The following is a 15,878-nucleotide window of genomic DNA, read 5'->3' on the forward strand; positions in this document are numbered from 1 at the left end:
CTTGCCCTAGGGTAAAATGTTTTAGAGTCCAGATTAATGTGGGAAAGAAGAGAAGGGGAAAGGGAGAGAGGGAGGGATGATGAAGAGGAGGAAGAGGAAGATGATGACAACTAATTTAATTCCAGAACTTGGAAGGTAGAAAGATTTCAAGGCCACTCTGGATTATAATACAGCAAAATGCTCTCTAAAAAGAAAAAAAAAATCTGGTATCCAGTAGAACAATCCTAGTTAATTTCTTTTTCATCTTAGAGAAATGGGAAGGGAAGGGGAAAACAAGCTAGAAATTCACTAATTCAGAAAAGTTAAATGACTTGCATGAAATCACACAGATGGGCAAAAGGAAGGCCCCAAAAATCCCTCAGCAAGTGCACATCTCAAGCATAGCACAGCTTCACATCCCTCAAACATCTTCATTCAAAGATTTGCCTGGACAATTGAAACAGAACCTCCAGCTAGCTTTGGGTAATCTACCCTGACTTTTATGTTCAGATGACTAAAACCCCACATTCATACCTTAACACAGACATAACTTGCTTCTGTGCGTACTTTTAGTACCTTTATTAGTAATGTGTTGCAAGAAGAGACTTAAAAAACAGATAAGCCGGGCGGTGGTGGCGCACGCCTTTAATTCCATCACTCAGGAGGCAGAGGCAGGTGGGCCCCTGTGAGTTCAAGGCCAGCCTGGTCTACAAGATCTAGTTCCAGGACAGGCTCCAAAGTTACAGAGAAACCTTGTCTCGAAAAACCAAAAGAGATAACACCAAGATTCTTCACAAAAGTTCTAGATAAGAAGCCTTAGATGTCTTCAAATTCTAGTAAGGATGACAATTTTTTCTTCCTTCCTTCCTTTCTTTTTGGTTTTTTGAGACAGGGTTTCTCGATGTAGCCTTGGCTGTCCTGGTACTTGCTCTGTAGATCTGCCTGCCTCTGCCTCCTGAGAGCTAAGATTAAAGGTGTGTGCCACATAGGCAGAGGCAGGCTGATGTCTGTGAGGCCAGCGTGGTCTACAGAGTGAATTCCAGGATAACTAAGACCACACAGAGAAACCCTATCTCAGAAAAACAACAACAAAAGAAAATCATTCTAATAATTCATTGCTAGTGTGCATCAGTCATTTAATTAAGAATATTAAGAAGAAGCTAGTTATTAATGAGAATTAAGTTAAGAGTGGGACACCAGTGACAGGGAAATCGGTGGGAAAAGATAAGGTCTTGATTGCAACAGAATAGAAATTGACAAATCATTTGTAAGGCTGTATTGTTTGGAAGAGATAACTACAAAATTTAATGATGAAGTTACTGGCAAACATATAGCACTGTACAGTTAGCTGTATTCAGAGCCAGACTGTGAAAACGGTGTGAGTAACCCTACTCTGGGGTTCTGGGAAGCAGCCGTGCACATACATGATACAGCTTACACCACATCATCCTCTGCTCCAGTCCCCACAATAGTATTTCTATGTGCAATCTCTCCCCAATTAAACTGTTGCCATAAGCACCTTAATATTCTACAGCTTTAAGCAGTTTTTACCTTCTTCCATACATACACTAACTACACTAAGTGTTGGGTGCTGGGATACAAACACAAATAAGATGGTCTTTGCCACTTGGAAGTTCACAGGAAGTCAGGCGTGGTGGTGCACACCTTGAATCCCAGCACTCAGGAAGCAGAGGCAGGTGTGTTCACAGACACGGCAAAGCTGGGACAACTGGTAGGAGACACGTAAGTCAGTGAAAGAAAAAATTCCATCACCTTAGCCACAAGTGGCAGAACCTGCTTGTATATTCATCCACTCCCTCTCTAGACTCAACAACAGTGGAGTGACAGGATTGCCACTTCTGCATTTGGGATAATGAACTGAAATCAGATAAAATGAATGAAGTTGTCTAAAAGGGACGGGGAGAGGGAGCAGGCAGTCTAATTGGAAGGTTGAAGTCAATCATGAAGGTGTCACTGTCACCTCAAAGGTGTTGTAATCCACATATCAGCCAAAGTCCTGAATACAAATGCTCTTTATGAAAACTACATACACATGTATCTGCTTCATCCAGAATTTCCGATTACAATGAAAACCTTAAGTCAAACAGTTGGCAGACTACAGCAGACAGCATAATTTTTACAAGAATCACCACCACTCCAATATAGTAAGTGTGCCAAATGAACTAAATAATTTTAACAAGTGTGAGTTTAAAGTGATAACGGAGCGAGTTATTGCCAACAAGATAACAGCAAAACTGTAGAGGTACTGATAAAACAGAAATCACCAAGCTCAAGACCAGGGAAACCTAGCACACAGCCAGAAAGATCACATTAGGGTATACGAAGAAAAGGTTCAAGACAATTACCAAGAGGCGATGAGCCAGGTAAGAAAACTGTGGCAGTTAAGGGAGGTTTCATAACCTGTGCAGAAGGGTCCAGACGTTTCTCTCTGGTGGTGGCACTAGCGATATCACATCTCGGGGAAATACCACAGGGTAAAAGAGTTGGAGAAATGTTTACGTGGGACACAGAAGTAATCGAGGAGTATCATTCAGGTCTCAAAGAAGAAGAGAGGTGAAGCAGGTGGGATTGAAAGCTGAACTTCCTTGGTGAAAACAGTTCTCCCTTGGAGAGGACCCTGCTCTGGCGGGAAACTCCAGGAATCCCAAGCGGTCTTTTCTCAGTGGAAAAGTAGAGCTGGGCGCTGAGAAGGGCCTGCTGTGACCGCGGGGAGATAGCCTCTCCGCGGGTCAGGCGATAGAGGCCTCAAAGGGCGGCCTCGGGAAGCCCGGCTACCAGCCCCGGGCCAGACAGCCGCCACCGGACAGCATGGGGGAGTGGAGGTGGTCCCAGGGGGCGGGGCGGAAGAAAAAGCACTGTCCCCACCGCGGTCCTCGCTTCCGCTCAGCCCCGCGGAGGTCGGCGGGCCCGATCCGACGGAGCCTCCCGGCCCAGTCTCCCTCCATCCTCACCCCTCCCCCAGTTTCCCGCCGCCACTCACCGAACCGGAACCGGCTGCTAGGCAAAGGAGTTTCCGGCCGGGCGCGGAACGCAAAGCCCGGGAACCTCCGTGAACCGGAACCGTCTTTACAGCACCGGAAGACGGCTGGGCAGCAGCCGAGGAGGAAAGGGGGTGGGGCAATAGGTCAAAGAGCAGAGTTACAGGCTCGTGGGACGCCTGCGCGAGGTGGCGAGGCCTTAGAAGCCAAGGGAGCGTTTGAATCTGGTCTTAGTCTCCCTGTCACCCTCAGACCGGGCTTTTCCTCTTTCTCACACTCGGAATATTGTTAGTGCGCCCGCCGTCCTTTGCTTTTCTCTGTCCCTCGGCTCCCTTACCCGCTGTCTTCTGGTTCCGTTCGTGGTTTTTTTGTTTGTTTGTTTTTTTGGCTTACGTTCAGGTTTCCGTGGCAGTTTTTCACTGTGGCCTTACATTGTTGTGCCTTCCTTGTTAAATGAGAATTTGATATCTTAAGTCGATTTCAAACTGTATCTTCTGGAAATTAATGTGCTTCTTGTCATGCTTGAGGGATCACAGGAAGTAGGGCGTGGGGGACAAGGGACAGGGACCAGAGACTGGGAAGAGAAACTTTGAGAACACCTTAACTTAAGACTGACAACATGCAGAACCTTCCATAACTGTAGGAATTTAAAACAGTGATTTCTAGTGAGGCTCGCCAGAGGTCTTAGACATGTAATTCAGGTCAAATTTTTTAAGCGAGAATAATGGGAAAAGAAATAAGTTTGTTCTTTCAAATTATTTACCAAGCTCCCTTAGTTTAGTAGGCCTCTGGCTCAAACCCCACCTAGAAGCCTTGGAGAGGTGCTCCAGAGTAGGTATTCTAGACCCAGTTGACTGCCTGTCTGAATTGAGTCTTTTTTTTTGTTTTGTTTTGTTTTGTTTTTCGAGATAGGGTTTCTCTGTAGCTTTGAAGCCTGTCCTGGAAGCTCTTGTAGACCAGGCTGGCCTCGAACTCATGGAGATCCGCCTGTCTCTGCCTCCGAGTGCTGGGATTAAAGGCGTGTACCACCACGGCCCAGCTGAATTGGGTCTTAAAGTAGGGAAAACCTCTGGAAGTGCCAACCTTTCTCATACTCTCAGCAACTGGGAAAGGGAAGGAGGTGAAAGGGACCCTGACTTGGTACATATATAAAAGTAGATTATTTATATCACCTTATATACTGATATTTTTATATGGACAAATCCTAAAGCCTGGCAGTATTAAATACACCTAGACCATGTCAATCTTTGACACTTTAATTATTCCACAGATCTGTTCATCTGGATTAAACTCTTTATTTCTAGGAAATAGCCATGCATAAAGACGAATTTCAACTGAAATTTTTCATGTGCGTGATTCAGTCTCGCCAAGTAGTCAGGACTGCTCAGAGCACAGGTACCGTTAATTATGCTGCAGTGACAAGGGGTGAGCTTTCTCGGAGCTTCCCGAATAATTACAGACTTAAGGGGTCTATTTCTATTCCTAGTTTGAAAAATATTTGTCGCTGTGTTATATATTTTCTTTAGATGTTATACTTGTGCCAGGCAAATAAGGAAGATTTGGGCTTTGAGTGAGAACAAGATTTATGGAACATGGGATGGGCATTGATTTCTATTTAATTTATGGATTATTGTAATATGTCTAGGCTCTTTTGTGGGAGTTCTTGTTGTTACTGTTATAGGCACCCCCAAATATGTAAGTCAAGGCCCAAAGAAAAGCGATTTTCTAATCTGTAGTAATGAGTTCTGCTTTGCCTCTGTTATTATCAAAGGAATAGAATCTTTGAAAGATAAACTAGTTATTGAGAACAATCATCACTTCTTTTAATCTTTTTCATTGTATTTATGGAAGGGAAATTTTCAATAGTTAAGTCTTTTAGGCAAAATGTAAGTGTAGGGCACAGCCCCTCTCTGAGTCCCACCCTGAGGGTGACCTACAGCTTTTGCTTCTCAGCTGGGGAAGCGTCAACTTCCAACATGATCATACCAAAGCTACAACCAAAGACAGATTCCTTGAAGAGACTAGGAACTGTGGATGATCCAAACACCGTGGGACATATACCTATTCTTGAAACTGGTGAGGCATGTGTGTAAACAATGGGGATGGGTGTAAAAAGAAGTATTGGAAAGCAAAAGGTTATTTATAGCATTATGAGTCACAGTTTAAATTTAAGACACAGGGAGAATGTATGGAGAGAGAGGATGAAAGAGAAAAGCTGTATAAAGAACAGTTACTTGTATGAGCAATACTTAGTTCATTTCCACAATATTTATATGTGGTTTGTTTGTTGTTGCTATAACAAAACACCCAATGCTGAATAATGTATAAAAACAAAGATTTTATTCACGGCAGAGGAAACTGGAAGCCCATGAGTGGGCAACTCCTTTTGCTTGGCCCTGTCTAAGATTCCCTTGGATGAACCACATCATAGCAGGAACATAAGCAAGGAGAGATCACACAGGGAAACAGAAAGCCACATAGTGGGGGGGGGGTCCAGTTTGTCTATTTTATAATAGCCTCTTTCCACAAGAACTAACTGGGCTCCACAAGAATCTCATTAATTCCTTCCCAGCTCAGCACTTCCAATAACCTGATTACCTCCCATCAGACCCCATTCTCAAAGTTTCACCTGTTCCTAACATTACCACGTGGAATACCACATTTTCAACACATGAAACCTTGAGAGATACACTCAAACTATTTTCAAGATAAGTCATTTGGCTCCCATGTTACTATAAACTATTTAATCTGACTTCCTTATTGAGTAAACTTGATATATAGAAATATGGAACATCTTCAGGCATTGGTGGTGTATGCTTTTAATTCCAGCATCGAAGGGCAAAGGCAAGTGGATCTCTATGAGTTCAAGGCCAGCCTGGTCTACAGAGTGAGTTTCAGGACAGCCAGGGCTACACAGAGAAACTCTGTCTCAAAAAAAAAAGAAAAGTGAAACTTCAACTAATGAATTAAATTAAGGAGTTATTATTATGTTAAAAATTATTTCAAAGACTTGTAAATTTTACCTTGGGAAAATTTGAATAACAGATTCCTCTTGTATATTTTAATAAAGATTCAGCTCATCAATACTTCATATTAAATTTTAGAAACACATATATATGTCTCTCCTAAACTAATATATCCATATTGGATTCAGTTCACTGAAAATACTTCTTTAGTTTCCACTGTGTGCCAGTAACATACTAGAAATAATAAGTTATAAAACATGCTCTGTTGTTCCGTTGCTGTGGCAAAATGCGCTCGCCCGATAGCTTAAGGAAGGAAAGATGCTTCTACTCACAGTTTCAGAGGTTCCGTCCATTTTACTGGGGAGGACATGTTGGGCTAGCAGTTCACGTCAGAGTGCCTAGGTGTTGAAAGTGGAGCCTATTCTTCTGCACCCTTCCTCCATCTCTCCTCTCTCTTATTATTCCCGGGATTCGAGCCTATTTGATGGTGCCAGCAATACACAGGACCAGCTTTCCCTTCTTAGCTAATACTCTCTGTAAGTCCCCTCACAGACATGACCAGAGGTATGTTTACTAATTACCTGTATTGTACCTAATCCAATCAACCTGCCAAACAAGAGTTTTTAAATTAGTTTGTAAAGTTAGAGTATAAAATAATGCATTTCCCTTTTTTTAAGATTTATTTATTTATTATGTATACAACATTCCTTCCATGTATGTTTGCATGCCAAAAGAGGGCACCAGATCTCACTATAGATGGCTGTGAGCCACCATGTGGTTGCTGGGAATTGAACTCAGGACCTCTGGAAGAGCAGTCAGTGCTCTTAACCTCTGAGCCATCTCTCCAGTCCCTAAAATAATGCATTTCATTGTGGCATTTGTGATAATCAAGACTGACTTCTCCCATATATGTGTGTATGTATGTGTAAATTGGTAGGTAGGTAGGGAGAGAGAGAGAGAGAGAGAGAGAGAGAGAGAGAGAGAGAGAGACATAATGACTTATCAGAGAGAGAGAGAGATACATAATGACTTAGAGAGAGAGAGAGAGAGAGAGAGAGAGAGAGAGAGATACATAATGACTTATCAGAGAGAGAGAGAGAGAGGAGAGAGATACATAATGACTTATCACTATCCTAATAGTTACAATTCAGAAATGCCCTAAAAATTATTTAGCTCAATAACTTCCATATATCCAGAAGGAATTCAGGGATAAAAAGTTTTTCTGGCTGGAGAGATGGATCCTAGTTTTGTTTCCCTTTAAACCACCATCTACCAAGAGATTGAAGATCATTTTAAGAAGCAAATATGAGGGGTGGGGATGTAGCTCAATGGTAGAGTGCTTGCCTAGCATGCATGAGCCCCTGGGTTTACTTATCCAACACCATAAAATGAAACAGAACAGAGTACCCCAGTAACCTGTATCTGTCAATGAAATGAATTTATGGTGAAATGTTTTGTTTTTGTTTTTGTTCAGTTGGTTTCTCATAGTGCAAAAGCATTAACAGAATTTAGAAGGCACTGTGTGATCTTGTTCTTGTTCTCCCCAGCACTCAGGTCTCCTCCCAGATTCAGAGCCAACTGTGCTTTCTGGAAAATGCTTCTCTGCTCTAGATGGCTAATGCAGTCATTCCTCTGACAGTCCTGAGTTAGTCCCTGCCTTACATACTGAGTTTGTATATTGCTTTCCTTCCCTGAATCCACACTGCTCTAATTCTGTAACCATGAAGGACATGTATGTTTTGTTTACTTCTCTTCCCAGTGCCTGACATAGTATGTGGTCAACAAACTTTCTTAGTAGGAAAAGAAAAAATAGGTATGTAGGTAGATAGGAAGAAGAAATAATAAAATGGAAGGGAAGATGGAAGAAATCAAGAAAAGATGCAGAGAGGCCCCACTCAGGCTGGAAGATAATTGATTTCCTTTCTCTTGGAAGAAAGCTGAAAAGATTATGAGTGGATCTTACTCAAGGCTTCGGTGTTCAATGTAGAAGCCGAACATCATAATTTTGTCCATACGATAATGGTTAGTGAAAACCGGAGATGCAAGTCCAAATTAGTCATCAGGGCAAAGGGGGTCTGAGGTGGGTATTAGGTCCAGAGCGAATGAGAATGGCAAATGGGAAACAGCCTGAACATACTCACTGGTAGAAAGTAGCTGCTGCCTGGGGTTACTGCTTGATGCCAGCTGCTGACTGTATGGGCTGAGCAAATCAGATTAAAGGAACACCCACAGTTGCCAAACAGGTACTCCAAGTATATGAATAAGTAAATATTCTTGAATATAAGCCATTTTTTCATGAGTCTTGTTATGCTAGACATACTAAGAAGACAGCATAGGTTTGAGATCATATGAGATAATGGGCCCCTGCACCCATGCTAGACCTATCCAGAAAGCCTAAGGGCTCGCCTGCCACGACTCATATCTACATCTCTACGGGCTCTTTAGAAACTTGCTGGGCGGTGGTGGCACATGCCTTTAATCTCCCTGCACTCGGCACTCAGGAGGCAGAGGCAGGTGGATCTCTGTGAATACAAGGCTAGCCTGGTCTACAAGAGCTAGTTCCAGGACAGGCTCTAGAACTACAGCGAAACCCTGTCTCGAAACAAAACAAAACAGAAGAAGAAGAGGAAGAAGAAGAAGAAGAAGAGGAGGAGGAGAAAGAGGAGGAGGAGGGAGGAAGAAGAGAAGAAGGATGAGAGAAATTGAACATTTTGAACCAGCATCACCAACCTCTCAATTTTTATGCAATCTCATATGTTGTCTTTCCTGGAACATCAGCTCCTGAGTAATAGGGAAAACAGTTATTTCATTTTCTCATCTCTTATTGAGTCAATAAAATGAGCTCAGATAGCACATTCTCAGAAAGTATGCACAAATATATTGTTATCTATTGCCCAGGTCCTGGAATAGTTAATTCAATTGTCAACTTCTATTTTCAATTTTATTTCACTTTTATGTGTTTTGCCTTCATGTATGTGTGCACCCTGTGCATGCAGTGTCCATGGAGGCCAGAAGAGAGCGTCAGATCTCCAAGGACTGCCTTAGGTGACTGCCATGCCCTTGCTCTGTGCTTTGCATTCAAGGTATTGACGAAGGAGTTAGGTTATCAAATAACATAAGTGAACCCAGAGCTTTGAACACACAGATGTGTGCAGACCCTGTCTTACTGCTGCCTCTGCTTTCCTGTAGAAAAGAAAAAGTGAGAGACACTATCCCAGAGTGCTCTAGTCCTTGTTCTGAGTGCAGTCACATAGGGAGATGGTGCACTCTAGTCTCCAGGAAAACAGCATCTGTTTGCTTCATACTTGGTAGAGGAGCAGCCATAGCTGCTATTTCTCCAGCTCTTTGCCCATCAGTATGAACACTGTGTCTTGTGTAGTGATGAGGCTGGTGTGTGTGCATATGTTTCTGAAATACAGTACTCAACTGCCAACCAACACAAGATATGTGGTCCTGCACTGAGGCACCCCAAGGAGCATGGCCCATGGGTCACATAGGCCTCTCTTCCTAGCCTTAGCTTTTGTAAAGAATGGTAGGTAATATTCCCAAATACCCAGGATGCTGCTAGACACCCACATGCACAAGAGTCCCCACGGCAAAGAGCCATGTGCCCTTTGCTGAGACTGAATAATCTTGGCCATCCTACCAAAATCAGTTTTTCTGATTGTTAGGAGCAGTCACACTACAAGTTTCTTTTTGAATGTTTAGAAGTTATTGAAGTTCTTCCAGGAGGTGTGAGTGACACTACCGCCCCTTCCTGTGTGTGAGGACTCCGCCACAGCTCTCCCACCCACGCTGTGAGACTTCTCACTGGAAGAGAAACTCCAAAGAACACGAAAGTGCGTTTCCAGTGTTCTACTATAAAAACGCCCAGCTTTTATAAAAAAATCCCAGCTCATTAGTTTTTAGTATGTATTCTTATGAAGGTGTTTCTATAAATAACCGATGTTCTTCATCATAAAAGTATACATAGTATTTTTATCATAGCTTAATTCTGGTTGTATCTCAATTTCTTTCTGGACAACTTAGCCAGTAGAATATTCAGCATTGTGTGATGTACTGGATGGTATCTGGTATCTAGTTCAAATACATTGTGATGTCTGTTTTCTTTTTTTTTGTTTTTGTTTGTTTGCTTTGAGATAGGGTCTCTCAAGATAGCTCTGGCTGTTTGGGAACTCACTGTGAAGATCAGGCTGATCTTAGACTCATTGAGATCTGCTTGCCTCTGTCTCCTGAGTGCTGGTATTAAAGGTGTGCACTACCATGCCCAGCCATTGTATGTGTTCATCATACATATCTTTCGGTATGCTTGTGGCCTGCTGTCTCACCAAGACTTCTATATCTGTCTAGTTGCTCCCCCAGCTTCCACTCTTACCCTTGCCTAAATCAAAAATATCCAGGTTCTATCAGATTAGTAAAGTGTGTTGTATTTTAAAAGTCTCATACAAGTTGTCTTACAGTTATAATCGATTGACAAGCAGGGAATCTGGAGCATCCTCAGTGGCGTCTACCCATGTGCTGTGTTCTTTGTCCTCTTCTTACTTCTCGCCTTGCAAGAGCCCAGAATCTTGTGTTAAAAGGTTCATCTTGTGACCATGAAAATTAAACTGCACTCCACAGAGGGCAGTGCAGAGAACTCTCCATTGAGTTGACTTCCCCTGCGGCCTTTATTTTTTGCCTGTAGGTGCTTGTCCTAGATTATTTGTTTTTATCTTCAGGCTTCCTATTACGTGAGGGAAAACATGATTATTTTTTCTTTTTATTTCTCCCCCCCCCCCCCGAGACAGTGTTTATCTGTGTAACAGCCTAGCTGTCCTAGAACTAGCTCTGTAGACCAGGTTGGCTTCGAACTCATAGAGATCTGTCTGCCTCTACCTTTCGAGTGCTGGGATTAAAAGCATGTGCCATCACTGCCTGGCGATTATTCATTTAAGCTGCAAGAAACACAAAGGCAGAAACCAAGAGAGCTGAATGTGGGACAGAGATACCTCCAGGGTCAAAGCTTCGGGGCAACACGCATTTTTGTGAGTCAGGCTCTAGTCCGACAGACCCAGCTGCCCACTGCATGTAAATCCTCGTCTGTGCCTAAGGACCTCACTGGTAAGCAACTTGCCTAGGTAACCAGCGACTCTTATGACTACTCATGGCTGAGTGGGAAACAGAAGAGCATCCAAAGGACGACGCTCTCCCTGCTACTTCTTGTTACAGCTTCTCTGTAGAAGAGAAGCCCTCACTCTCATGCTCTCCCCGTCATCTGACACAGCATTATTCATGCCACTACTGTCCTCCTGGTCTTTTGACAAGTGAACTCACTCACAGGTAGCTTGTATTGACCAAGATGCAAACATTGTAAGTGCAGTCAATGTGTGGAGGATTAATACTGCCTATGGCTCTACTTCTCTTTAAGAAAGTACTCTTGTTTTCTTCATTAGAGACGAGAGCTTCCATCTATATGCTGTTATAAGAATCCAAAAACCAGATGGGTGGTGCAGGTGCACGCTTTTAATCCCAGCACTTGGGAGGCAGAAGCAGGCGGATCTCTATGAGTTCGAGGTCAGCCTGATATACAGGCTTCAAAGCTAAAAAGAGAAAACCTGTCTTGAAAAACAAAAACAAACAAACAAAAAAATCCAAAAACCCAGACTCCGACAAAGAAAAATTAGTGGGGATTCTGGCTGTCTGAAGACTGCTTTGATCTCAACGAGTCAAGATATAACATTCCAGAATCGGTTTCACAGAACTTGAATTTTCATGGAGCTAAAATTCTTAGGACTTGACCTAGTCAGGATTGCTATTGCTGTGGTAAAACACCATGATCTAAAGCAGCTTGGGGAGGAAAGGGTTCATTTCATTTTACACTTCCCAATCACAGAACTTCAGGAAGGAACCCAGGCAGGGACTGAAGCTGAAACCAAGGAGGAATGCTGTTTACTGGCTGACTCAGTTTGCTCAGCTTGCTTTTGTGAACCACCTGCCAGGGGGCAGCACCACCTCTTATGGGCCGAGCCCTCCCACATCAATAAGAAAATGCCCTGCAGGCTTGCCTACAGTCTATCTTATATTTTCTCACTTGTGGTACCCTCTTCTCAAGTACTCGAGTTTGAGGGAGTTTTCTTTTGTTTTGTTTTTTTTAAAGGCAGGGTTTCTCTGTGTCACCCTGGCTGTCCTGGAACTCACTCTGTAAAACCAGGCTGGCCTCAAGTTTACAGAGATCTGCCTGGGATCTGTAAGGCTTGCCCCACTACTGCTTGGCTATGACTGTAGCTTATGTTAAGTTGACAAAACTATCTCTTTCAACATTGTCTCAATTAGGAAGATCATTGGGTGGCACAAATAGCATTACATGTTCTTCTTCCAGGCAAATATGCAGAGATAAGAATAGCAGTGTTGGGGGGGGGAGATAAACTATAAGCTGGGCTGTGGTGGCACACGCCTTTAATCCCATCACTCAAGAGGTAGAGGAAGGTGGACCTCTGTGAGTTCGAAGTCAACCTGATCTTCAGAGTGAGTTTCAGGACAACCAAGGCTACACAGAGAAACCCTGTCTCGAAAAACAAAAACAAAACAAAAAGAATAGCAGTGTGAAATATTTCTTTAATTGGTTAATAGAAAAGGTCCTCTATATAAACACAACCATACATTGCATTTTATTTTGGCCACCATCAGACCACACATACAATGACTGTCATATGCCACAGCTTTTAATAGCTTGGGTCAGAGTTACCTAGAGGGGTTGTTAAAATGCACCGTATACCACCCCCAAATTTCCAATTTAGTAATCCCAGGCAAGACCCAAGAGCTTGCACTTCCAACTTCTTTCCATATGATGGTCATTCTGCCAGGCAAGCGAAGAACTGTTGTCTCAAACCACACAGAGCACATGGAACAGTCCTACCTGCTTGTTCTAAGTGAGATGGAGTAGACAGACAAGTGTCCTGTGCCAGAAATTTCAGTATTTATGACTGGTAGGGGCTCCTCTGCCTCCGAGGCTCGCTCTTCCACCCTTCGAGCCACGAGTCTCGGGTAGAGAATGGTTTGTGTCTGCACCTGGTATCTGTCTCCATAGAACTCGCAGCCTTTACTCCTCAACTCTCCTTGTTAGAGTGTCTCGCATCAACTCACCAAGCCACTGCAGTCTGTTTAGAATTCGCTCTAGTCCTAAGGCAATCTGCTAGTCCTCAGACTCCGCATTTGCTATTTGCTGTTCCCCAAAAGCTGCCCCCCAACCAGTGTCCTATAGCTTGGCTCTCCCCACTTCAGCTATTCTCACTGTTACTCCCACCCCACCTCTCTTGCTCTTGCTTTCCAGTGCTGTGGAGTTGTTCCTGGTTTGGAGGCTGTTCCTCAAAGCTCTGCACGTTTTCATTTATCTACCACATCAGGCAGAGCGCAGGAGCCAGCTAATCTGGAGGACCTCAGCTTCTTCACCTAAGTGCTCCGACTTCTACTTACCAGAGAACTTTATTTTCTTTTTTCTTTTTGTTTTTTTGAGTCAGGGTTTCTCTGTCGCTTTGGAGCCTACCCAAGTTTCTAGCTTTCCTATAGATCAAAAACAAAAACAACAAACATTTGCATGCAAGCACACACTTGCTGTGGTGGAGACCGAATTCCTACTTGTGGACCTTGGTTTTCTACTTTCACGGTGTGGGTTTCAGAGATCCAACTCAGATTGTAGTCTTTGCCTTCTATGTTAAAAGAAAAGTCTCTTTGTTTGTACTTAGGGACACCAAGGAAAACTTCTCTGTGTAACAGGCCTGGTTACTGGCTGTCCTGGAACTAGCTCTTGTAGACCAGGCTGAACTCGAACTCACAGAGATCCACCTGCCTCTGTCTCCCAAGTGCTGGGATTAAAGACGTGTGCCACCACCATCCGACTATCAGAGAATTTTCTAAACATCCTACACTTCTATCTTTTAGAACCTCTTCTCTTGGTTTTTAATTCTCCTGTCTACTTTGTCATTATGCCCAGTAGCTGGCTGAATCTTGAAGCGCTCTGAGAACTTTAACAGAACCTTTGGAATGTCTTCCTATGCCCTAAGGATCAGCATAAAAAGCAGCCCTTTGTGGGCTGAGCAAGTGTCTCAGAGGATCAAACACTTACCATGAAACGTGAGCCAGAGTTCATGTCCCCAACACATGCATGAAACTGGGTGCAGTGACCCTCCTGTAATCTCAGATTTTAGGAGGCAGAGACTAGATCCCCAGGGTAAGCTGGCTAGCAAGATTAGCTGAATCAGCAAACTGGGTACAGTGAGAGGCCCTTCCTCAATAAATAAAGTGGAGAACAATTGAGCAATCTGACGTCAACCTTTGGCCTCCACATGAATATACACACATGTATACCTGCACATACATGAACACATGCATGTGAACATATGCCCATCATATATGCAAACATGCAAAATAAAATAAGAATAGGTCTTTCATTTCTGGGTACTGGAGTATGGCATAAAGTAAGATATTATTTGGCCATTCTCTGTATATGTTAACTTTCCCTGAATACTAAATACAGGAAGACTATGTGGTATTGAAAGGTTGAGGGATGACAGACTATAACCTTATTATCTGGAGTGTTCTGGCTATATTCCTATACATTCAACACATTCAGTCTTTATATTCAATACCCCCCCTTTTTTCTGCTAGGGCCCACTACCCTAAGCCCTAAATTAGAATTACCAATTTCCAAAGTTGAAGAAACCTGAAGTATACTTTGTCCCAAACCAAGTTTTTAAGCAGTGTCATGTCCAATTCTTGTACTTCGGTCATTGAGACAAACAAATCCAGAGTCCCCAGCCTCCTCTCCAGTGCCAATCAAGACTTCAGCTTTCTCTTTGGAAGAAGGGCATACTTTTGTAGCTGCATCACACTATTCCAACAGTGAAAATGAACTTAGTTTTCTCAAGAATTTGAGGCGTCATCTAGCTTTCTGCATTCCTTTTTTGACCCATCTGTCACGCTCTTTAGGGACTCTAACTTGTATACCGATGTTGAGATGCCTTCTTTTGTCTTCACATTTCAGCCTGTGGGTTCCATTCACCAATATTCTGCTCTCAGGGATGTTTCTCAGCTCCAGTCAGAAGGAGCTAGAAGATACACCATAATTTCTAGAACTACTTAGATCCAAACATTGTCTCCATCGCCAGTCCACCAACAATTTATGAATTCAAACTTTGATTCACTAAGTAAATCAAGAATAGCTAACTAAAGCGCCTCATCCAAATTGTTGATATTCATTGAAAATCATATTTTGAATGTAAAAGTTGTCTGATGAAAAAATTTGGAAGAAGGAAAATGTTCGTTTGGGGAGTTTAAAATGAGAAGGCAGGAAAAGCCATTGTCATGAGCTGTCTGTGTGTGGTCGCATCCTCTTTCTCTAATGCCAGGTGTTTGTATTCACTGGTGCCTCTCCCCTAAGCAGTACTGAAGGAATAATATCAAATATTTACTATTCTCATTATTTTTTCACTTTGTTTTCTTTCAACCAACATTTTTATGTCATAGGAATTTGATAAATTACAGGCGTTATGGGGTTACAGATTTATTCAGTTATATCACAAGTCTAATAAATAAAAATCCCAAAGCAAAAAGGTTCTTTTTAAAAATTATATAAAACAGAGTTGTATCATGTTCAGTTTTCTCCATTTTCAGCATCTTGCATGGGTATAGTGCACTTGTTGCAATTGATGAGTCAATATTGATACACTATTATTAACTGAAGTCAGTACTTCACATTACGTAGTACTACAAGTTTTGACAAATGCATAATGCCATACATAGGCCCACCATTACAACATTACTGAAGAATTTCACCTCCATTAAGATCCCCTATGATCTATATATTCCTTGCCCCTCTATTTCAAGCGCCAAGTAACCACTGATCTTTTATCTTCATAATTCTGCCTTTTCCAGAATGTCAAAAAGCTGGAATCTTATA

At 42.6% G+C, this 15,878-nt stretch overlaps 2 protein-coding genes across 9 annotated transcripts in view; one reads left to right on the top strand and one right to left on the bottom strand.

Moving 5' to 3' along the window:
- The window catches only part of Senp1 (SUMO specific peptidase 1), a 66,741-nt gene extending 63,508 nt beyond the window's left edge, over positions 1-3,233 (bottom strand). For 2 of the 7 annotated variants that reach the window (XM_048444714.3, XM_087899226.1), the window contains exon 1: positions 2,401-2,953. Coding sequence is in view for 3 of the 7 variants with exons in the window: in XM_087899227.1 (XP_087755353.1) it covers positions 2,346-2,397 (52 nt within the window). In the remaining 4 variants the exon portion in view is untranslated. Of the gene's footprint in view, positions 1-2,345; positions 2,955-2,980 lie in introns of those variants that run through there. The other 5 variants (XM_048444710.3, XM_048444709.3, XM_087899225.1 and 2 more) reach the window with 4 other exon arrangements.
- Positions 2,262-15,878, top strand: part of Pfkm (phosphofructokinase, muscle) — a 43,166-nt gene continuing 29,549 nt past the window's right edge. Inside the window, exons 1-2 of one of the 2 annotated variants that reach the window (XM_048444701.3) lie at positions 4,283-4,373; positions 4,932-5,054. In XM_048444701.3, coding sequence (XP_048300658.1) covers positions 4,292-4,373; positions 4,932-5,054 — 205 coding nt within the window. In that variant the 5' untranslated portion in view covers positions 4,283-4,291. Of the gene's footprint in view, positions 2,364-4,282; positions 4,374-4,931; positions 5,055-15,878 lie in introns of those variants that run through there. The other variant, XM_048444703.3, reaches the window with a different exon arrangement.

Source organism: Myodes glareolus, chromosome 19 (assembly GCF_982192425.1).
Source record: "Myodes glareolus chromosome 19, mMyoGla1.1, whole genome shotgun sequence".
NCBI lineage: Eukaryota > Metazoa > Chordata > Mammalia > Rodentia > Cricetidae > Myodes > Myodes glareolus.